The sequence below is a fragment of the Phalacrocorax aristotelis genome, chromosome 9 (assembly GCF_949628215.1).
Source record: "Phalacrocorax aristotelis chromosome 9, bGulAri2.1, whole genome shotgun sequence".
NCBI classification, from domain to species: Eukaryota; Metazoa; Chordata; class Aves; order Suliformes; family Phalacrocoracidae; genus Phalacrocorax; species Phalacrocorax aristotelis.
The window spans coordinates 25,986,088-26,009,869 of NC_134284.1; the positions used below are offsets into that span (position 1 = coordinate 25,986,088).

The window sequence follows — 23,782 nt, forward strand, 5'->3', positions numbered from 1 at the left end:
GATCCTTTGTATCTATTAAACATTTATTTTAATATTGTTGTTTCCAACTGCAGTCGGCTCTGTATAATATGTATAAATAATGTAATTCAGTGATGGGGGAGGGGAGTAATGGATCATTACACTAGAAATTCTCATTCATTTAAGAAAGTGATATTTCTAATTCAGAAAATACATATTAAACTATATTGAGTATGCATTTTTGTTTACTTTCTGTTCAAAGTTGATCACTTTTGATGTAATCAAGCCTTTGTTGAATTAAATGTTTGGTACAGAAATACCATCTAAGCTTTGTAGGACAAATTCCTTTCAAAGATATCTCATCTAGAACGTTGCTTCAAATTTAATATAGTTGAATTTCAATTAGGAAAGTGAAATAACACTGTTCTGTTCCTGTTCTTAATGGTTTATCTCTAAATAAGTCGTACAGCGGAAATCTTGCAGACAGACAACTTTGTGGGGTAAGGATTTTGTAATGACATAGTCCCACATGCTTGTCTTGGGAGTTGTGATGTGAAAGATCCAGCAGCAGATGTGCACACGGTCTGACCTGGCAACCTGGAATTAGGTCGACATATTGGAGTAGGCATGGTTGAGACAACTTGTTTGTCTTAAATCAGGCATCTCATTTATAATTCAATGCTCTTAAACTGATACCCGTTGTGGAGCTAGACAGACCCACGTATTTGTGTAGGTTAATACTGCTTGTCGTTTTATTCCGTTAATAATAACTGAACATGTTATTTCTAGTCAGTCAGCAACAGAACACTTAAATTGTTTTCAGCAGTTCTTGCAAAGATTAAACCCCCTGAAGAGATGTTGCTCCATGTCAAGCCCAGAACGACCAAAGACAGAAGTATCCACCACATCGTTCCCTCCTTCCCCTGTAGCAATAGCCACAGCTGGGCCTTTGCTGGGTCTTGCAGCCAGGCCTGAGGCAGGCAGAGCACAGCAGGGACCGCTAGCCCAGGAACGCACACACCTGAGGGCGCCCGTTGGTGCCCCTCCTGCTCTCCCAACAATGAAGCTGGGTAGAATTCTTTAAATTGCCAGTAAAATTTAGACATGATGGTTTTTTAGGAAATGAATGAAAATCTGGGGAGAAACAACTACAGTAGCTACTTCTGTAGTAGCTAAAAGAAGTAGAGACTTCTTTTATAAAAGTGCTTCGTACGGCCTGAGTCAAAATGAAACAGTTGAGAAAATACGTAGTAACTTGGAAAGATTTTTTCTTTCCTTCAACTGAAAAAACAAAACCAGTATGGAAAACCAGTAGGAGCCCACACTGGGGTAGTAACAGCAGCTACTTGCACACCCGTTTGCAGAGTACCTCCCTGCTACAGATCACAGTTAAATAGTGTACAAGGCGGATACGTGGTTTTCCTTTTTCCAGCCTCTTTGCTATTAGGCAATCGTCTAGAAGCTTGAACTGCCCGTCCCACCCTTTAGTCCATATGGAAAAACATATTTTAGGAAGAAAAGGGATATTAATAACTTACCTGGAAAGAATTTAGAGTTTCCTACTATAGATACAGCTCTTAAGGGAGCTGTTAGAAAACTATGTCCTACTATGTTAGAAAAAAATATCTAAAAGTGAGTGGAACACACATCATCTCAATATGGAATTTTAGCTGGAAGAATGAGGGTAGAAACAATACTTTACAGTTTGTAGTTTGAAGTTGAGTGCATTTTAACTATAAAGCAAGTGGGAAAACTCAAGTTTGCCCACTGATCCAACAGCCGGAGCGTGTACGTTGTCTCCAGAAGTACAATGGCAAAGAGTTTGGTATGAAATAAATACCCGTGAAGTGCCGTACGTGCCAAACTGTGTAAGATCCACTTGAAAGTGCAAAATAAATGAAGAAAACATTCCAATGTGGGCCTTCACTTCAGGTTTCCAATTTTCATAGCAAAAAATCTGCTGAATGTGAAATTGCCTTTTTCATTGTAACAGCCTGACAGCCCCAGCTACAGAGTCCATGAGAGGGAATTGCTCATAACATGCAAGAAATTACTCCGATAGCCTTTTCTCTGCAAGTTAAAACTTACCAGCTATTCTGGCTTCATCTTTTAAAAAAAAACACCCAACCCTTTTCCTTGTGTATGAATAACTACCTACCTGACATATTAATTATAGCAGCAAACAGTTGCCATAACACATTTGAAAACAGTAAAGTATCTTGTGCATACATGATCTGAGGGATTTTTTTTCTTTTTTTCTTAGTTGAAATATTTAAAATTCAACATCTGTGACTTGAGGTTTCCAGGCAAAATTATGGGAAGGTATGAATACAATTAACATATCTCCATCAGGAACATACTCTTGATAATATGAGCCTTGCGCTACAGTGTAACGCTGGGTAGGAGCGCTGGGTAGTAGGATTTGTCCTTTTTTTAATTATTATTCTTGTAAGGAATTAGTAACTGCTGAGAGTGAGATCCCTCAGATACAATAAGCTACCTATTTTTAGACCACCATTTTTGCTGCTGTACAGCATGCTCAACTCCAAATATATCAGCACCAAGCAACTCACCATCTTCCTCTCTGGAAAAGACACTGGATAAGCTCACGGCACCTTTTGCTCGGTGTTACAAAGGTAGGAAGTCGGCGGTTACTGTTACACTGTGTTGCCTGTAGAGCTGCAGGCCTTAGTTCCAGTTCCTCAGCTTAGCATCACACCTTTCTTTTAGTTTTATATATATATTAAAACCTATGCTAGGTTTATATGTATTTATTTTATATATATTTATATATATAAGCCTCTGCTAGGCATTCAAACAAATATTGGATTGCCTTATTGTTGGAGTTCTCCATCTGTTCTACCAGTACGAGCTGCTAACATGAAAGCACGACGAAGTGGAGCAATGATTAACTGCAACAGCAGTAAAACTCAGCCAGCTGCTGTCGTTGGACACCCCACCGTGCTTGGAGCTGCCGGTCAGGAGCACATTTTCTGCTTAGAACTGGAGAAAAGAGAGCACCCAGCCAGTATCAGTATCAGTATCAGGTTCAATAAAGCAAGGAAGAGCAGTTAGCTATACTGCTACACTCTGCTGTTTAATTCTCCCTTTATTATGAGGGTCTCACCCTACTGATATGGAATGCTTCCTCCACTAAATCTCTGCTCACACATTTGTTCAGCCCCAGTAAGTGACCCCTGCTACTCCCCTGGCATACCTAGGACAAGCAGCAGCAATGCGCGTTTCCCTGCAGAGCCTTGTTCGTGTGCTGTAGCCTTATTTTACAAGAATTCTTGTGGGGGCTGGGATGTTTTTCCATTCTTGCTATTGAGATTCTGAAAGTTTGCTATGAAGAAATGGAATAAAATGAGCAAAGGTGCAGTAGGCTGTGATGCAGGTGCAAGATACTCGACTTGGATAGTCAACTTTGAATCAATACCAAAAAATTACTCCCATGGTACGTGCCGCAAGCCTTTAGCCTGCTAATATTTTCCCATTTTAAAAAATCTGCTAGTAAATGTCATGTTGCTCCTCAGTCCAGTATGTGAAAATAATACCTTCTTCAAAACACAAGGATAAATATAAGATAGACAAGTGCTTTTAAGCAGTAGATTCCAGAAGATCCAGAAGATTCATAAAGAACTTGAGTTTCATGAGCTTCCCCACATTGAAAAGCTACAGTGTGGAATTTGAGCGTGCTCAACGTTATCCAGAAGCTGAATGGGAGAACAAGGAATAGGATCTAACACAGTCACAACAGAGTCCTACGAGTGGTGAGACGCCGATTCTTAAAAAGACAACCATCCAACCAAAATAGCACAACAAAAAAGCCACCTACTGGAAAACCTCTAACTGAATGAGAAGAATCATTATTTTAACAAATGCACAGCCTAATAAAATCCCAGATCTGAGAGCATAACGGGCATAACCCTTACTCTAAATGACTAGAATTTTTATAAAAATCTTAATGGGTGCTTTATTGCATTGTTTGAGCTGCATCTTAAGTGATCAGAAGAAATAGTTTGTCTGGACTTAGAGCACCAATCTCAAACTGATGCTTAAGGGTTGGCTTAGTAACATTAGCATGAGCTGCTACCCTGTGCATTTTTTCACGGTGCCTCCTCATGCGCAGCAGCGACTCCTAATACACATCGCCCCTTGCCTGCCTTCTCATCGCTTGGTTTTCACTTTCTTGTTGCACAGAAAATTTTGAACAGCAGCAGCGGCTCCAGAAGTGTTTGGTTACTGGACAAAAAGCTGATCACTTCCCAATTATGACCACAGCAACTTTCAGAACTAGTAAAAAAATAAAAGTTATTTGCAAAACGTGTCCTGCAGGCATACTTATGAGGCAGAAGATTTTTAAACCCCCACCTAAGTATGACTTGCACAAACTCATTTGTTTTTTCAATAGCAAAACTATTTTGTAACACATTGCCAAAGTATTGCAAATTAATTATTGCCAATTTTTAGGAGATCTTGGGACTTTAAAAATCAATGGTATCAAATTGCAGCAATTACTCATTCCAAGCAAGATAAAAACTCTGCCTTGCAACTCTTATCTTTTATATCACTAGGAAACAGTGACATTATATTGAATTGTTACTGATGATCTGTGTGCAGCATTTCTGAAGTGTGACAAGATACATGCCTTGACTGCTCTTCTATGCAACTAGCTGCAACAGTCGCTGTTAAAACTTTTGATTAACATTGAGATCAATGGCTTGAAGAAAACGATGACAAAGTTTTATATGCTTTTGAATCAGATAAAAGTTGCTTTAGCTTTTAGGTGGAGTTATATAGAAATATTCAGCAGTTACCAAAACTGCATCAAAATCAATTATCTCATTTGATTACATAATCTGCACATTCTTAACAAAACTTGAGGCTGAAGCTACTGAATACGGGAGGTGAATTCTTTCCAGAGTTGACTGAAAATTAAAAATTTTACATCTAAAAAACTATACAAAAGTTAGCTGTCCTTTATAATATGATATGAAAACTTATATTTTGTAGCTAACATTCCATTCCTAATACTGGAGCTCAAAGAACCCTTCCATGTTATTTTTAACCAACCTCCTCCTCCATCAGGTTCTAAAAGGGAAAAAAACCCAAACCTAGAAAGTTCAATCCAGAGTGCTCGCTAAGCTCTGCCAGAACAAGGCTTTAATTAAATACTGATACCCTTCAGGAACAGAACACCAAAACGGTGGGTAAGCAGCCCTTCAGAAACTTGGGGGTTTCTCCTACAAATTGTCAGAGAACACAGAAGGCGGCACTGCTGTTCTCGTTAGCGCTCTCACAACGGAAGCGTGATTGGCTCTCACTGCAGAGTCGTGCTTTTCCTCACACTCCAAATACTTGACAAGGCAGTCAGTAACCTCCTCCTCCTCCTCCTCTTCGTTTGATAGCAGGTAAGTGGAAATATTTTGGGGAAGACCTACATGCCTTCTGTTTCTCAGACTGCTGAGGAAACAACAGGAGTTTGAAATACGGTCTGTAAAACACATTTTGCTGTTAAACTTTAATGAGCAAGTTAGCGTCTATACCTCGACATTTGATCCAATAAATCTAACAGACTGTAATGAGGGGGTTTCACCACTTTCCTTAGGTGCCCCAAAAACAGGATGGAACGTCAGAGCGGGACAGGAAGTCAGTTTGGCTACTCCAGAAAGATTTAATTTTGGTAATTCTCCATGAGGAGGTCCATGTTGTTGTTTTGTTTTTTCCTGGACTTTCCTAAGAGAATACTTTTAAAATAAACAAGATTAAATTTCTTTCTGAATTCTTAAGGAGTTATTCTTAAAGAATAAAATTAAAAGAGAAAATCTAAATAATAATAATAAAAAACCCCAAACAGCCAAATACTTCAGCTAATTATTTTTTAAGAATTACTACCTCACTTGATGTTTCTTGCAGTTTTTCCTGAAGGAATTTCTTATAAAGCCCACATTGATGACCCCAGAACTAAACTGGTGGAAAAAGCGGCTGCTCCTATGGAAGGAGAGTTTATGCTTTCAAGGTTAAATGCACAGCAGAAAATAATTTATAATTTGTTTTACTACTGTAATTTGTTTTATTGAGAAAAACCTGTATTTGAGTTTTTCATGTAGTCCTAACTTCTAGCTCACCTTGCAGATATAGCGAACCCTTAAGAGTGAACACGTTATTTTTCATGTAGCTTGAATATAAACAAAGTTTTAGTTCACCAGAGTTTTAAATCAGATTTTAATTTTTTGATTTCCAGTGTCAAATATAAGTTTAGATTTTCCCACATATCATCTAAATACAGGATAATTATGTTTTAAAAATGTATATCTTTTCAGAATGTAGGCTGAAGGCTGGCAAAGGCAAAAGCACCCTTTCTGTCTCTGCTAAAACTTCATCTGTACAATTTTTTAACTCAAAGGCAGACAGCAGAAGAAGAGGATGATGACATTTTAAACAAACTTAGAAATGACCCTCTAAGTAATAGCAACTATTATAACCATGTACTGAAGGGATTATGTGGTATCACAGCTTCTAAATTCTAACTCGTGATTTTCAGGGCTTGTCGGGGGTGGAACTGCATCAGACCCAATAAAGATCAGTGTTTAGGCAGACTGAGTAAAACCAAGTAATCAGCTTAAGTAAAACATTTGTTTCTAGCTAACAAGCTCAGCGTCACAAATTACTAGCTGACAAGTCTTCCACTTTAATATTACCTGTCTTTGACTTTCCTTCGAAATTTGCCACGACTGCAGAGGTACTTGCCCTGCTGTATTTCCTAGTAACCTTAATTTTTTGTGCATGGCCATAGGTTGTGGATCAGCTGCCCTAAAAAGTTTGGTGCAAAAGGAAAAAAGAGAAAAACATTGGTTATACTTTAGGTGAAATTCGGACTCAATGCAAAGAATTATGTTGACTGAATTCTGCTCGTATTGTATGCTAAGTACTAGCACGGTAAGCAGACTTCATTTCAGTCCACTTTAAATAACATGCACACAGCGTTCCCCCTGCTTTTTAATTTTAGTCTTCAAGAATGAAGTGATTTGAAGTCACTTGCCAGAGTTCTTGAAAATAAGGGTGCTGTAACGCTTGATGGGCAGCGATTCTCTCATCAGGATCATATTTTATCATTGCATACAGGAGAGAGAAGCCTTTGGGAGACAAATTGTGCACAAGAGGCGGTATTCCTTTTCCTTTTTTAAAGGGGAAATCAAAACTCGCAATTCTTGACCTGTGTTATGTAAATTGAGAATAAACAGTTACTCATGCGTATTCAGAGAGAACTACAATTTACTGAAAAAATTTTTCTAATCTGATTTAAGTAATAATTTATTAGGGACAAGTCAGTAATACTTGGGGGGAAAACAAGTTTTCTTTCCTAACAAGTTCTGTCATTGGCCTTAAAGACACTATGGAAATAAAAGGCCAAATTTATGTCAAAAAGGATTGATATAGGCTCAGATTTCCTCTGCTCTGCCTACAAGGATCATGAATGTGAGACTATCTCTAGGTAAGGATAAAAGACACTTTGCTCTTTGGGCAGCAGCCGTCACAACAGTATGGGATTTCTGTGGTGGCTCCCTGAGCAGAAATTGCATACAGTTGTACAGTTATATTGTGGATATTTAAACAGATTAATAACTATGGGAGTGCATACTTACTGCTTGAACTTGCTGAGAGTTTCGTTAGCAGGAGTGCCTATAACGTCATGGATTTTTGAAATTTGGTCCAGCTCATTAGATCCAGGAAAGAGGGGCTGAAAACTGCAAGGTAAGAGATGGGATTAGCACTAGAGAAGACACAATTAAACTAGTTTAAGTCGCAAAGCTGCCACTTCCACTAAAAAATTTTTATTTATGAGGAAGATGATACATTTTAGAATTATTCATTTGTGGACAATTTAATACCAACCAACAACTGAAGGATAACATGTGAGCAGTGGATTCATACAACTGCATATTTGGATGGAAAAAGTAGTTCGGGTTCCTAAACAGAAACCTGTAGTTGCTCCCTCCTCACAGGTTTGGGGTAAAATATGTAAAGAGAACATCCCTCCTGGAGCAAGGCGATGGATATGGGATTGTGTTTTCTCCTAGTGAAGACAACGCGTTTTCCTCATTTTAAGACAGCAGAGTCAAGCAGTCCCTGTTGTTGTGTATGCACTTAGAAATACATACTTATAAGAAACATTCCACTCCTAACACACAGGTTCTCTGCAAACAGCAATACTTGAAAGATGGTAATCTGAAGTGCATTCCTGAGCTTGATTCTCAGTTAATACAAAACTTGCATAGAGTCCTTGAAGATGTTATCAATAGAGCAATCTATTAGGTCCACTACCATTTGTTTCTCGCACATGTTGCCCTTTTCTATGTCAGCAGAACATTTCCTCGGGCTTATAATTTAAGAAACACTTCAGTAGCACCATGTGATTCTTGAAAGCAATACATTCATCCCTCTTTGTAGAAGGAGGAAACATCTTTTAACTGTTTGCAAATTCAGTCAAACAGCTGGCTGCACACTGAATGTCTTTATAAAGCTTTGAGAAGAGGAAGGAGAGAAAAGAGATCTGATTCATGTTGTGCAGCTATATCAAGACAAGCAGTTGGGAGTAGCTTTTGCGTGAACTACAAAAATGTGCCGTCTCTAAATGTAAAGCTATAATTTAGGGAAGAACAACTGTGCAATTCACAAACAAACATAATCCAGCAACCATGATTTATAAGGAACAGAAAGAGGGAGAGCAAGATCTGGAAGATAAGCATGGCTGAGTAAAAGACTGAAAATTCTTACACAATGTGGTGTAAAGCGTAAAGGCTTATGCACATGTTCAGCAGCAAAAACTGCAAGATGCATTTCAAAAGAAACAACCTGTCCATACCTTCCTTTAGCTTGGCATGGCTGTATCTTTTTTAATTTGGTAATTTCCAGTAAACGTCTCCCATTTCTCTCTGAGCACATCTATCAGGTCTGTGAAAATGTGCAGTGGTTGCAAGGAATTAAATTTGTTACATTAAGCTAAAATTATGAGGAAATATCTGTAAGGTTTTTTTTGCCCTAAGAACACTTAAGTTTGCAGCGTGTAATTTTCTTGCCAAACTTCAAAGCTCACCTGATTCAAACTGAAATGGAAAAACACGGCATTTTTAAAGCTTTTGGTCCCAATTTACTTTGCAAGAGAACTGCCACGTTTAGGATTTTTCTGTTAACAGTTTTCTGACCGAATAGAACTGTTTCTACAAGTTAGCAGGCAAAGCATAAGGGTTGTCATCTAATGCGATGGTGATGGCAGCAGCTGCACTTGGAATGTGGAGGAGGAGGAGAGAAGCAAAGCAAATGTTATCACTGCTGGTTGCGTATCAGAGGCAGCAGTGTGGGAGGAGAATAAAGAACTGCTGCTGTTGCTAGGGCACAAAGATATTGGAGAAATACTTATGGTGGTTATTTTTCATTTTTTTCTTGAAGACCAGTGACAGATTTTTTGAGTTATAGTTTCATCATCATCGAAAACCTTAAAGGACTTTAATCTGGGTTTTCCTCTTCCCTCATCAGAATTCAACTTCAAAATATTCCAGGACATAAGGTCCCAGCACAAGGGTCTTAAAAACACTGCATTATAAATCAAAGTAGTAAATCAGAGGGAGTGTCTTCTCTAATCTTCTCTGGCTTTGCAGAATAGTAAATAAAAAAAAGAGGGAAAAACTTTACCATCAAGTGCATTAATAAGATTGAGGACAGTTATCAATGGTCATGATAGGAAGTGAGCCATACTCTGTTCAGAGTTAAAGCAGAGAAAACACATTTTTACCAAATGCAAATATGAAGCCAACGGGGGGTGGGGTGGGTGGGAGGGGGAAAAGACAAAAACCAAACAATCAATGAAACAACCAACTGTTCAAAAATGTTGTATCACTTGTACATCATATCTGTTGGTACTCTGTTCTCTTGAACATCCCACTGCACTAACCTGCCATAGGGTGAAGAGAGCACGGGACAAGGCAGGATTACTGCCTTGTGAACCCGGCAGACTAATCACAGAAGCAGCTTCCACAAAACCATGGAAACAAAGATCACATTACCTGTACCACATACTCCTTCGATTATTTATCATTGATTTTCTTGATTAATAATAAGCAAGAGCCTCCACTGAACACTGTACCTTGTGATTTCATAGAAAACACAGCCAGCACTCCACATATCAATTTTATAACTATAGTAGCCATTTGTAAGTAAGCATTCAGGTGCTCGGTACCAGCGTGTAGAGATATATTCTGTATGTGGCTGCTTAGAATATATACTCCTACAAGATCCAAAATCTCCTAACTTCAGGGTATTCTGCTGCAAAAATAAAGTATTTTGACAAATTAGAAACACTGAAATATTTGAGCAAATATGTTCTTTAAACACGTGAAGTGGTCATCATAAAAGAAATCACAGATTACTTTAAGAATAAACTTTCAGAAATCCCAGGGGTAGTATTATAGCAATAAAACTGCATTTAAATAGCAAGTAGCTCCCGGCTTGAAGATATCTGTGTCCCATAATATGTGCAAATACCATGTATCTGTACTGTCCACATATGCATAATATGTGCAAATGCTGTGTACGCTCTACATCCTTAAAGAGCTAAGAGTTAATTGAAAAGCATATAGACTGTTACTGAAGGGAAGACTGCTGAATAGGACACCTGGATTAAGTTGTTTTCTTAGAGTTCTTGTGTTTAGCAGTGATGTAATAGGTAGCTTTTGCTTCTCTTTGTAACAGTTTCTCCTATACACTTCTAAGACATAAAAGAAAAAATTATCTCCAGAAAATAAAATTACATAAACTGAATTTTGAAATCCTTGCTTTTCAGACATTAGCAAAATAATATTCTGAAACTGCCAGGAGAATAGATTTCAATGAAGAAATCTTCTGAAAGCTAATCCTGTCTGCTGTCTTTTGTGTGAATAACTTCCACTAAACGTAGGAGTTTAATGTAGAAAGAAAGGGCTGCAGAACTGAACCCTATCGCTTGTTGCTAGGTTAAAGATAAACATAAATCAATAGAGGATAAAGAACACCTTATTAGATTGTAACAAATGCAGGCTGTAACGCATCTGATTCATTTCAGGTTTTACCCAATAACAAACTTGCTTGTTCATTCCTCAGATGAGGAACGTGGTATTAGAAGTAATTGTCTATACATTTTTAAAAAACTGTCCTTTTATTCATGAAGAACCATTACCTTCTCAGAGTAAAGCTAAAAATACTGATGTACTTCACTTTCAGGTAAATATACTCACATAAAATTAATTACCTTTATTAATATGTTTTCTGGTTTCACATCTCTGTGAAATATCCCATTGCTGTTACAATACAAACACACCAGAGAGAAGAGTTCAGTAAAAATGATAAACATTATCAGTGCTTCCAATTATTCGTAAAAAACACTCCTTCAAGAAACTTAACCCTTTCTTCAAACTTATCAACAGCATAGTAAAAAAATTGAATTTTGCCACCACGGTGATACAAGAGCTACAGGTTTGGGAATGGGGAGAGGGCAAGTCCAGGATGGGGAGGCCAGGCTTTCTGCTTCTGCTGTCACCAGGGTACCAGAGGGCTGCAAGGGCCACCCCCTCCCAGGAGGGCCTTCTGCAGCAGGTGCCAGTGCTCCCCTGCGGCGCTGGCAGCAGTGTGGGCTACGTGCTTGCTGCCTTCCAGTGCGCTGCTGCAGGCAAAGATGCATCTGGGCATCGTTTTTTTTTCTCCTAGCAGCAGTCTGCTGCCCCAGACAACTGTACGTCTCTGCTTAGAGATGACACTGAAATAAATGTATGATACATTTACTGTAAAGCTGTTGCTGAACCAGGTCTCTTACCTATGTATGTAATCAAGAGATTTGCATAACTGGTACATGTAGTTCTTAATTTTTTTTTCAGATAATGGCTTCCTCCTTCCTAGAATTAAATTTCAAGTTGTTCAAGTCCTTTTTAGCCAGCAACAGAATACAAAAAAAACTACTCTTCAGCTTCTAGTAGTGCATTGACATTACCTTTTTCAATTATACTATTTCTGTCCTTTATAGCTAGCTTTGTAATCCATTTTCCACTCAACTTCAGACATAATTTAGATTTCAGTATGCACCAGAATAGCTCAGCTAACAACCATCATTTCCATAGTCTGTAATCTGCCTTAGCTTTCACTGCATGTTTTTTCTTGCAGTATGTTTCCCCAAGTTCTAACAGAACTGCAATATTTTGCTCCTAACATCTAATTTCCTCTCTGAACAAAGTAGCTGTCCTTAGGTTCAAGAGTCATATCAATCACCTCAAATTACTGTAATGCTTATATGAGTGTGATTCACAGTTGACTTGCAAATTAAAGGTTAACCTATGTAGTTTAGCTTGCTACTGCTGTTGCGCAGTAATGACAGTTATAACGTTTATCTATTTTTCAGAGCCATTCAGTAACTATTCAGCTTTTTCCTTTTATAGGTTCCAAAGGCCTTTTAATCTTGCTGTAATGCCTTTATGTAACGCTGCAATGTCATCAACAGAGGCAGAAACGATCACGTTTTTGAAAAACAAAGCAGGTACTGATCTGCCTGATGACAGTAGTATGAGTAATTGGCTGGGGAGGAGGAGGGAGATTATCAGGACACTAACTCATTGAGGCTGCAAGCCCTAGCAGCAGCGGGACTTGTGTTCTGAACTGATTACAGTGCTCCTCCAGTCAGCCAGGTAATCCACTGAGCAGGATTAGATAACAAAGCACTTGAAACGGAGTACCATTTACATCGGGAATTGTAGTATTATTACCCCAGTGGGGATATAAAGCATTTTCAACATCAGGATTTTCATCATTTATAGTAGAAAAGATTTTATAAAATGCAGCTATTCAAACCAGCCTCGATCATTATTTGTATTTTAAAAAATCAGGCCTTCATAAAAAGAAGTCATGCTCAATTGTTTTTTCATTATAGGTCACTAGTAAAATCTGGAGCAGATGCTCCTCTTCTTCCAGATTTATCATTAGAGAAACCTTAGTTGGAATTAATCATAAGGCGGTGACACTTCAGGATACACTGGTTTTAGCTTGAGACATCTTCCTCACCTCTCTGAGTCGTATTTTTCATTGCTTTAAATGACAAATCTGCTCTTGATTAAACAAAAGGCAAACGACTGTTTTTCAGTTATTAAATGACTTGTGATACCACTATAAATTAATATCAAGAGTATAATGACTTTGTGTAAAGACAAATAACCTTGTCTTGATTGAAATAATGTGAATCTGTCAGTTTAAGGACAAAACCAAGGGGATCATCTTTCCACATTAGTAACATTGCAGTGAACTGTTCTCCTAATTCCAGAAGTATCTCTGTACACCTTGTTAAATTAGAAATTAATTTTCAGTCAACCCCTACTTAAAATTTTTCTTCATTACAAAATTTTGCACAAACCACACGTGCCTCTAGATTTTTCTAACTCAAAGGTTTTTGAAGTTGTTCTGCACCTGTATTAAACTGATTTGCCAAGCTCCACCCCCTGTGCCACCACCTTGTACAAGGTGAAAAAAAAGACATTTTATCATGGAAAACACAGTCCAGACACAAAATCCAGACCATAAAGGAGAACCAGCGATTTATAGAAGTTCAGGTAGACCCAGATTAATGTTTAGATAACTCCTAATTGCAGCATTTCAGATTACAATTAAACATAGATTTCATTTTGAACTAATTTACCATGCCGTAAAAAAGGAAGTTTTTAAGACTAAGTGGCATGAAAGCAATCTTCTTGTGGAAAACTTGAATTTGATAAAAACTGTACTTTAAAATAAAAAAAAAATAACAGAACATACTGAAACTATTAGACTAGTTTCCATCTGTATACAATGCTTAATAGAGGAGGCTTTTTTACATGAAAAGAATGAGAGAAACACTAAGAAATGTAACCAAATGAAAGCAAATACTCTGAGGTCAAAAAAAAAGGGGCAGTTAAAGAACAAACCTAAATATTTTGACTTTTCATAACGGAAATACATTATCTCTGCTGGAAGGAGAAGATGCAGGATTGTTTTTAACGCACTGGACTAACCTACTATCCAATAAGGACTCCTTCCTATGTGCTACTACTCTGACTTTACAACTTAACAAATTTATCCTGGAAAAATGAAATGTCTTATTAAAACCAGCAAATATTCATGTCTGCCTCAGTTATCAGCAAACAACTGCATTTTAACCTCAAATTCTTATCTTGGTCAGGACAGGGTTACTCCTTTTGTTAGAGAGCTGAATGCTCAGTGTCACTAACGTCATGTTTGGGAAGTCTTATCTGTTCTGTTAACCGAGCATGCAACCGTCATTCAGTATACTTACATTAATCTCCCAACTGTTAAGACATTACAAATTTTTAATGATTCAGAAAAAAAAAAAAATCCTCTTTTAATATTGAATTATAAGTGAGGCTTCATTTGCTGTATCTAACTCCTTTGGTGTCTATATGAGATCTGGTTTTAAATCCACATTTGTTCTAAACTTTTTTGTAGGAACTCTTCCTTAAGCCTTATAGTTTCCCACCTGCTTTGACAAACAGCTCCAGAATTTTTAAATATAGGAGGTTTCAGGGAACAATGCTATTTTATAGAGAAAGTTTGGTAAAAGGCATTTTTATTAGCTATAAAAACTCGAAATCATTAGTCATTGATTCAGTAGTTTTTGAAACAAATGGGAATAATTTTCTTGTTAGATCATTACAGTCTTGACCTCGCAGAGAACCTATTTAAGTTGTACTTTTTGTTACATAAAGCAATTATTTTGTGTTTTGTCCCTGTTTTCATGTAAAGTTTGACTGAAATAGATGGCCATTGACCTGACTCATCAGAAACCTCCCGCATCCATCCCTGCCTTTAACGAGTGGGTATATTGTACTGGAAAGAAATAAAGAGCAAAGCACTACAGCACAAAATTTCCCTATGAATTCTATAATATGTAACGGTGAGCACCCAAGTGAAAAATAATTCTTTCCACTTTGTGATCTACACGAGAAGGGTTTGTGTGCTCCTTAAGCAAATGCTACATACCTTTTATCAGCTCATAAATATTCATATCCATAAGTTCACATATCAGTGAAAGGGAGCCAGCTTTTTTATCACTGGGGAAACAAACAAGCAGGCTTTAAGCTAGAAATGTTAATTTGTACACAGGGTAGAAAAAAGTACTTAGTTTAACCAGTATTAAAATGGACATTTTCATTTTTCATTGATACTTTCTCACACAAGTTTTTCAACTTAGGGTCTGAGGTATCATAGTTTTTATTTATACTACCCGAAGTGTCTGATACAAAAGGTAACTGTTTTTCTCTGTGAAGTTTTTTGAAGGCATGTTTTCTGGGCACACTGCACTGTTCGCTGTGAAGAAATCTCCAGCAAGTTAACTGATAGAATCTTACAATAAAAGATAAGAAAGCTATTACACCATATATGAAAATACTTTCTAGTTAGGTCTGCAGCAGTGTTCTATTGCACGGAAATGAGTATCTGACTGGAATCTGTGTTTTGCTAATAACAGCGGTTTTAAATATTATCACAACATGATAATACATCTGACACTTTATTTTCCATTTCATTGCCCTGCAGAGGCAGACTTCTTTAGGTCTTCAATTTCTCTTATAATTGCCTTAAAGTGCATTCCCTCTGCAATATTCTGTTAACCCAGACAGCAAGAGGTTGAAGGTACAATCTGCAATTCAGTTTGCAGACAAGACTGTGAGAGAGCTAGGCGAGCTGGCTGGCCATCTGGATTACGCTTCGTTAGCAACACAGCAGCTAAAGCTGAGAATTCCAGAAAGCTAAGCTTCTGACATGACTGCTGGCTTTCCATATATTTGTAGAAAAAGGGCCTGTCAATACCACCATAGTACCAGAGCCTCGAGCAGAGGAATAAGACAAGCCTGAAGAGGAAGAAAAAAATATTTTAGAGCAGTCAACAAGTTTTGTGTCAAGTATTTGAATAATGAAGTAATGAAGTATATGTCTGCTGTTGCATAGTGATGAAGTGTAATGCACAGTAATAGAGTAGATGCTGTCATAAAACCTTATCTCTTTGTGAGACAGAACATGTCCCCCCAGAAGACACTTAAGTGCCTAATGAGGCTAAGGAACCCAACTTCATCACTGATTGATCTCCTTCCAAATGCATGGCTCAGCTGCTGCTGAATTTAGAGGTCTAAACTTCTATTATTTGCAAAGGGGTGTCTATAAAGTTGCCTACCAAATGATACTGCCAACTAGTTTGCTTGGATCCCGAGTTCAAACTGACAAGTTAAACCAAGATCCTTGAAGTACCAGAGCCTATTCCAGCAGATGAGCTCTGAGTGCACCTTACCAAAATCCTGTCTCCAGTGGGCATGATCTTGTGCAGTTAGAGCACTCACGGGATATGGGACATGGGTCGAAATCACCAGCAAGTATTACACGTTATGATATGAAGTTTAGCTGTGTTTAAAATACATCTAGTCTGTAATTTTAATACTGATGTTGAAGTATTATTGACCTGCTGTAAAAGAGCCAGAGAAGGTGAGAGCTACATCAGATTTTAACCAAAAAGGCACGAAGACTTCAGAATTTGACAGATTTGTTGATTTTTTCTGTCTGTTGGAATAAAAAGCTGGTTAAGTGCCTACAGGTTGCTTCTAGGCCCGAAAGTTACTGAATATCGTTCAAATAAAGGAATAAGGAAGAAAGAAATTAATGCACCATACTTACAAAACAACTTCATGTAACATAAGGATATTAGGATGCGGACTCAGCCTCCTTAGTGCTTGTACTTCTCTCAGATTATTCACTTGTTCCATACTGATGTTGAATTAAAAAGAAAAGAGGAAGACTGACTTGCAGTCAGAGACGACTATAATTGTCTTTCCTCCCTGCCATAAGACTGTAAGAATCTACTCCACTTTAGTCTGTAACTGGTCTTTCAAATGGAGGACCTGATAAATTTTTTTGCCTGCTTTGTTTCTTTATAGAGCAAAGCAATAATCAGGAGAATGGTTTTATTCCTTCTTACAGTCTGGAGTAGCTGGACTTACCCAAACAAGATAAGTAGTAATATGTTGTGCTCCAGACGTCGGTTACCATGCCAAGGAGCTATCTGGGAAGAATTTGTGTTGCATAAACATATGTATGATACTGTTTATTCTGCGCTGGTATAGCATACATTCCAACTGCTGCTCAGTGTGATACTGAAAGTGTCAATCTAGCCTCACCAAATGTAACATTTAAAATCAAGTTGTGATGGTAACGTCTAACATGAAAAATAGACACTATTCAATTATTGTTTAATTATTACATTGCCCTCCTAGACTTTAATAAACAACAAAACTACATGCTACAGAAGCTCTGGGGAGTTGCTTTACACACTATGTAATGGATCAGGACAGGACACATACGCCTTTCCACAGTCTGACATAAAGCTAAACACCAAACCAGTATTTTCTAATTTGACACTAGGAGAAATACCTCGTATGGGCAGGTTCTGTTTACAACACATATTAAATCTGTTGCTAAAAGAGCTCATTTCATCAAAAGAATTTGTCAGTCAATTTGCCAAAGGGTTGAAGGCCTAAAAGGTGTTTTAAACATGTTACATGAAAAAAAAAAAAAAAAAAAAAAAGAGTCTGCTTGTTATGCTCTACCACTGAATTCTGTACCATCTGCCCTTGAGGTAGCTAAGCAGTTAGTTTAAATTCTCTTTTGATGATGAATTGGACAATTTGGTCAGCTGTGGGTAATGTATAAATGAACCAACAGTTCTCTAACAAAACAATAGAGAATCAGAAGCCACATTACTTGAAGATATTTGAGTATTGTTTTTTTTTTTTAACTTATGGTAATTTTTTCAGAGCTCCACTTTTCCTTAGTCTTTGAAGCTGAGTTACATTGTGAAATCTCACCTAAGAGCGAAATGTCCCATTTTACTTTGTAGGTACAACTGGGTCACTCCCACTGATTTCGCTAGGAAATTAATATATTTGACTGAGAATACAAAGCCAGTGACCCAGAAGGCATCGTTTGGCACTTACGTATTTAGAGGAGAATGTCAAGTCTACATCTACTTCCACACAGCCCTCTCCTCTAATTTCCTAACTGATAAAGCAGCCGTTTCGTGACCAAACAGCGTCTTGCTGATGGATGTAATTAAATATAAATGCAAACATGAAGTAGAACTAATGCTATACATGGACTAAGGATAAATACAGTGTTTTTAACTTCCATTAAAACAGTATTTAAAGCAAGACTGAAAAAAGTATTGTCATGGGGGAGGACTGACAGATTTCCTCCTCCTATTATTAGTTACAGCAAAAAGAAAAACAGCACAAGTATATTCAATGCATTTGGCAAAGCAGAAATCAACTATTTAGTCCTCATTCTTCTCATTTCACCCTTGACCCAGTGGCAAGGCAGCATTTACTACAGTGGATGACATCAATTAGAGTCCTCAAGGAAATAACCCCAATGCCAAATGGGAAGGCCCTGCATAATGAGCAGCAGAGTTCCCTTTCTGTACTACATGCAAACCTTTTTAATACATGTGTATTGAAAAAACATCACTTAGTATTAAGTTCACATTTCCCCACCAAATTTAAATAAGATTTTCTATGGTACTATGGTTAATTATGCATACCTTTCAAAATGCTGCTTCATGTGTTTACATGCGTAGTACTTTCCATCCCTAAGACTCAGTGTCTTCAGAACATCAGAAAATGTTCCCTCTCCTATCTTACCAACTGGTTTATAGTCTAAAAACAAAAATATATTGTTTCAGTATGCTTAAAATAGAAATTGGTATGAAAACTGCATATTAACCCACACTTCATTTGTTAAATTCTAATGGGAAAACTTTAAATAAAAAGGTTCTTCTGTTAACACATAAGTTGAGAGAAAATATAATGAATAACAGCAAATTAAGTTTTCTGCCCATATTACAGAGATTTATATTCCTGAAACTAAAATACAGTAAATCAATCTTGGACAATAAACTATGACCTCCTTGCTCAAAGGCACGATGCCTCTGCACACAGCACTTCATACCTTTTTTTCTGCTGTAGTGCATCAGCAACTCATACCTGAGCTTATTCTTTCCTTCATTCACATTTACATTCTACTGAAAACATAAAATTGTATTGAACAGCAAGTGTGTCTTGTCATCGTTCCACAATGATTATTTTTTGTTTGTTTATTTTGGTGAGGCTTTAGGGGTTTTGCTTATTTGTTTGTTTTGGGTTGGGAGTTTTTTGCTTGGTTATGGTTTTGCTTTTTTTCCCCCAAGTAAAGCAATTGCTGATTTTAAAGCTTTATTCCCATACTAAATTCAGATATTAGTTTAGCACTAGGCCAAAAATAATGCTTGGCTTTAATAATGAAGTGCACCAACAAAAGGATGTGAAAATCAGTCAATTCTAGTTCTGAAGAATTTTAAGAGAGGAAGTAGACAATGTAATGGATATGAAGAAAGATTTATTTCTATTAATTTCTGAGACTTTTCCTGATTTCCTTCAGAACTGATGTCTCTCTTCTTTCCTCCTTTATCCTCCTTCAGCTTTGTGATTAACTGTTCCTTACCAATCCCACTGCCTGGTTCTCTTCACCCACTTTGTCCTCCTGTTTCCCTTTATTTTTAGCACCTACAGATTCTATCCTTGATAATTCTTCCAGTAATTTCATCTGAGCAAAACCTAATTCTGGTTAGCTTTATGCTGCTGTTGCTTTTGACATAGTCTTATTATTTAAGAAAGGTCCAAACCCAGTCATTTTGAGGGAGGCAGAGCAGGAAACCTCTTTTATCATATTCAAACCTTTATTGGAATCAGAATAACTGTAGGAGTCTTAAGCTATGTTGATAGCTGCAAATTCAGTGAAGTGTGGTTGTCTGTATTAGTTACTGTGACAACAGTCCCTGGAACGGCTTTGGCCTGTGACAAATACCACTCTCCAGGGCAGCCTCCCAGCCTGATGCAAGGATTCCTTCTAAGGGCATTCCTAAAACAGTTTCTGTCCTACTGCCTTGTTTTGGAAGATAAGAGAATTTACTAGCATAGATGTGGGCCATTTCATGCCAGTTATTCTTTGTGTCCAAGAAGATTTCCAGATATGTTTAATTTACAAGTATAAATACAGCCTCACGCTGGAGAAAGCCTGCCAAGAAATTTTGCGGAGGGAAAAAGTTACTTAGGCAGGGACATTCTAATGCTGTCTTCCAACTAGCAATCAGTTTGTGTTGTGTCTTCATCTCTTTTCTCCTCCCCAACTTTCACACTTACTCCTGTTAAAAAAAAAAGGTCTTTCCTTGTGATCCAAATGCTTCTATTTTAATTAGTAGAAACCCTCCCCTCACAAATCCCTCTTTCTCCAATACAATAGCAGCACTTCTGTGAGAATCGTCAGTTGCTCTTCTCATTTTTATCACCTGCTGCTTACATTTTCTTATTATTATCCATCATGCTGGATCATTAACTAATTAGGCCATCTAAATTTGAAAAATAGGAAAAAGCAAAGTAATTTAAGATCAATTACAGCATCTAATGCACTCTATACAGACAATTTACATGTAGAACTATTTTAAAAGCAGAGACAGAATTTGAAAAGCATTATGGGTAAAGGAGCCAATCCCTAACAGAGACTCCAAAGTATGGAAGAGACCATAAGACTGTTTCATTCACGTGGCTGTCATTTGATAACTGGTCCATTAGTGAGTGCTTTAAGCAAGGTGATCCCTAGCCTTCATCATTCACTAAGCAACATGACTGAGCAAGTAACATGCTTTGTCAGCAGAAATCACCCTTTGCACCATGCTCTCTACTCCCACTGAGTTTTAATTTCCTATCTACATAGCTAAATATAAGATGGAGATCGTAAATTCAGAATATTTAAACCCTACTCTTACAAATTTCCAAAGAAAAGGTGTCAGCGGATATTTTTGGTGGCAACTGATACTCTCCAATCAGTCAGATACACACAGGCTACGTTATATGTGGCAAAAAATACGCAAGGCAGATACAACAAAAATTAGCTATTTGTTGACCTACTCTTTGATTCTAATAAATGGCAATCCCATGTTTTTCTTAAATGCAAGCAATTGATTCTCTGACATTAAAAAAAAAATTCAAATCACATGATCTGAAAATAAGATCTTAATATCTACGGTATACCAGCCATAGGTGTTAATGAACAGAAGTACTTAGGCAGAGAAACATGGGGAAAGCATTATTGTACAAATTTATTGAAAGTATTTTTAGATATATAAAGAATTCAAATAGTGAATGTTTATATAACTTGCTTTTGTTTATATTTCCATCAATATAGGTATTTTGCTCCTACAAGAGAAGTCCAGATGACAGTGAAGGGCTCAAAATATATATTTTTTTAATTTTGAACTGAAGAATTCTAATAGTGTAAGAAGACCTAATTTTTTTTTTTTTTTTTTTTTTTTTACACACACTTTAAAACATTCTTACAGGACTAAATTTTTTTTCATGTAAGGGCGTAAGGTTTGTTATTTTAATTTTTTTACAATAGAGTGCCACATATACAAAATAAAAACCCACACATAACAAACAACTGAGGCTTTAACCTGGCACTTATGAGACAGCCATCCAGTGAACAGAACGACAGCAAAGACCTGAATAATTTCCGTTGACTGAATAAAGTGCAGAATCAGGAAGGAACTAGCATTACTTGAAATCTCTCTTTGATGCACAAAATCAATGTGTAAACTCTGAACAAAACAGGTCACTGAAGATGAGTTTTTTCCCTAGGGAGAAAATGAGAACTATCGTGTGACAAGTTAATTATCATTTAATGAGAAGCTGAAAGGAACTTGAACATTGTAAGAATAATAACATAAAAGTTTATACAGAATAATAAGAAATAACATTTAGCCTTCAAATGTACTAACAATTTAAAACAAATTTTGAATTTGCATCCACAAGCCAAGATTTCCAGAGATCCTTAAAAATCCACTGCAGTACCACTCAACTGATCCTTCCAAAGTGACCAGGTGGCAAAAAAAACCACCAAAACAATGGATTTAAAATACACACACCAAAGAGAGAACTATCAGGTCAAAATGCGTCCAGTTTAAGCAATGAAACTTAGTACAGCTACAAAGCAAAACCAATTACCAGTTAGTTTACCTGAATTTGTGGTGCTCAAAGATAGAGAATGACAGAAACGTTACAAAATTTATCAGCATTTTAAGACTGAAAGCTTTGAGGGTGAAGTTAAATAAACAGTGTTTTAATTACACTTCTGTATAACACCAAAGAATAAATAAGACCTAATCACCGGTTAGCAATTCTTTCATGGCACCTGTAACAAGCTAGATATTACCTAACCTCTTCCTTCCCTCCTCTGTTTCAGCACACACAGATGTTTGCACTTAAAACGGATAGCAGAAAGGCAGATAAAGGTTAGAAAGACTAAGTTATAGCAATCTGAACTAGTCTGACACCAAAACAGTGGCCACGAAAATGGCAGAGAGGTAATCACTCAATAGGACAGTTTAATGTGCAAGAGACTACAGAACCCAGGCAATTTAGAACAATGTAAATTAAAACTATGGGCAAGTGATGGAATTAAAAGAATATGCCTGCATTACCATAACTAGAAAGCACAGAAAGTCAGTCATCCCTTAGAATTAAAGAATCCAATGCAAAATGACAGAAAAGATAGCACTACAACAGTCAGAACAGGATATTATAAAAACCTAAAGCAGATATTTTGTTGCAAAGATGCCGATATGCTGAGGAAGAAAAAGCCAGGACATTTAAGTGTGACATTGGATGCATGTGGGAAGAGAGAAATAACAAACAAAATGAAGAAAAGAACAAGTTCAGCTTCAGCCACAATTGCGAGGCCACGGCACAGTTATTACATTCGGAAACATGCCAAACGTGTAAGATGTGACATGGGATGACGTGAAGGATGCCAAGTACCGGAGGGAAAAGCTTGCAGAACAAAGAATGAGAAAGTGTAGCAATTTCTGAAAAAGTACTTAGAAAGACCAGAAGACAGGCAGGCTGCTGCTTCAGAGGAGCGGGAGAGCGACTTACGAACACCCTGTTGCAGAGGCCGCGGGCGTGCAGAGACCAGCGCTTCCATGGGCGGCCTCGGCAGGGAGGCGCAAGAGCGGGCTGCAGCGAGGGACGGCGGCTTCCAGGGACCACAACAGCTCCCACGGCCGGCCCAGCGCGGCTGCTCCCAGCCCGGCCCGGGGCCTCGCTCCCCTCGGGCCAGGGTCGCCGCTGCCAGCCGCCCTCCTCACAGCGCCCGGGCCCGCGCCGCCCCTGAGGGAGGGCCCTCTCCCCGCGCCGAGCAGCGCCCGCTGCTTCCCCCCGCACCCTCTTACTGTTCATCCTGCGCTTGCCCGCCGGTTCGGGGTGGGGGAAAGGTGCAGCCGGGTCACCCCGCCGCCGGGCACCACCCGGCCCGGCCGTCAGCTCGCCATGTTGTGTTCCCGTCACCCTGGCAACCGCGCAGGCTCCCCGGCCCCGCCCCCGCGGCGTCATCACGTCACGTCCCGCCGCAAGCGGCACGCCAGGCCGGCAGCTGTGGGTGTGCTCTGCTGTCGCGGGGCTGGCTTTGGATGGGAGCTCTGTCCTCCCTCCTTACCTCAGGGTGGTGTCGCGGTGCAGCACCCTGAGGTGCATTGTACCCCCTTGGGCGTGTCTTCGTCGCGTGGAGCGATCCTTCCCCGAGCGCCCCACGGGCGTGCCTTGCTTGGGACGGTGGCGCTGAGCCTGCCGTTGGTCAGGGGCTAACGGTCCCCGGTCCGATCGAGGAGACCCCCGTAGGGTCGTCG

At 38.4% G+C, this 23,782-nt stretch overlaps 1 protein-coding gene across 7 annotated transcripts; it reads right to left on the reverse strand.

Annotated features, from left to right (window-relative positions):
• Positions 1-65: 65 nt before the first annotated feature.
• Positions 66-23,610, reverse strand: MOK (MOK protein kinase). Of its 7 annotated transcripts, none has more exons than XM_075103950.1 (12): positions 23,330-23,607; positions 18,608-18,722; positions 16,690-16,779; positions 15,007-15,077; positions 11,807-11,885; positions 11,246-11,294; positions 10,106-10,284; positions 7,608-7,709; positions 7,004-7,177; positions 6,663-6,774; positions 5,508-5,708; positions 5,108-5,421 (listed from the first exon to the last, which is right to left on the reverse strand). In XM_075103950.1, the coding sequence occupies exons 1-12, from the start codon at positions 23,487-23,489 to the stop codon at positions 5,332-5,334; spliced, it is 1,422 nt and encodes a 473-aa protein (XP_074960051.1). In that variant the 5' UTR covers positions 23,490-23,607; the 3' UTR covers positions 5,108-5,331. The 7 variants fall into 7 exon arrangements, with proteins under 7 accessions (XP_074960053.1, XP_074960051.1, XP_074960050.1 ...); XM_075103949.1 differs by having other exon boundaries at positions 5,108-5,424; positions 23,330-23,606; XM_075103952.1 differs by lacking the exons at positions 5,108-5,421; positions 5,508-5,708 and adding an exon at positions 66-555 and having other exon boundaries at positions 23,330-23,610.
• Positions 23,611-23,782: the final 172 nt, after the last annotated feature.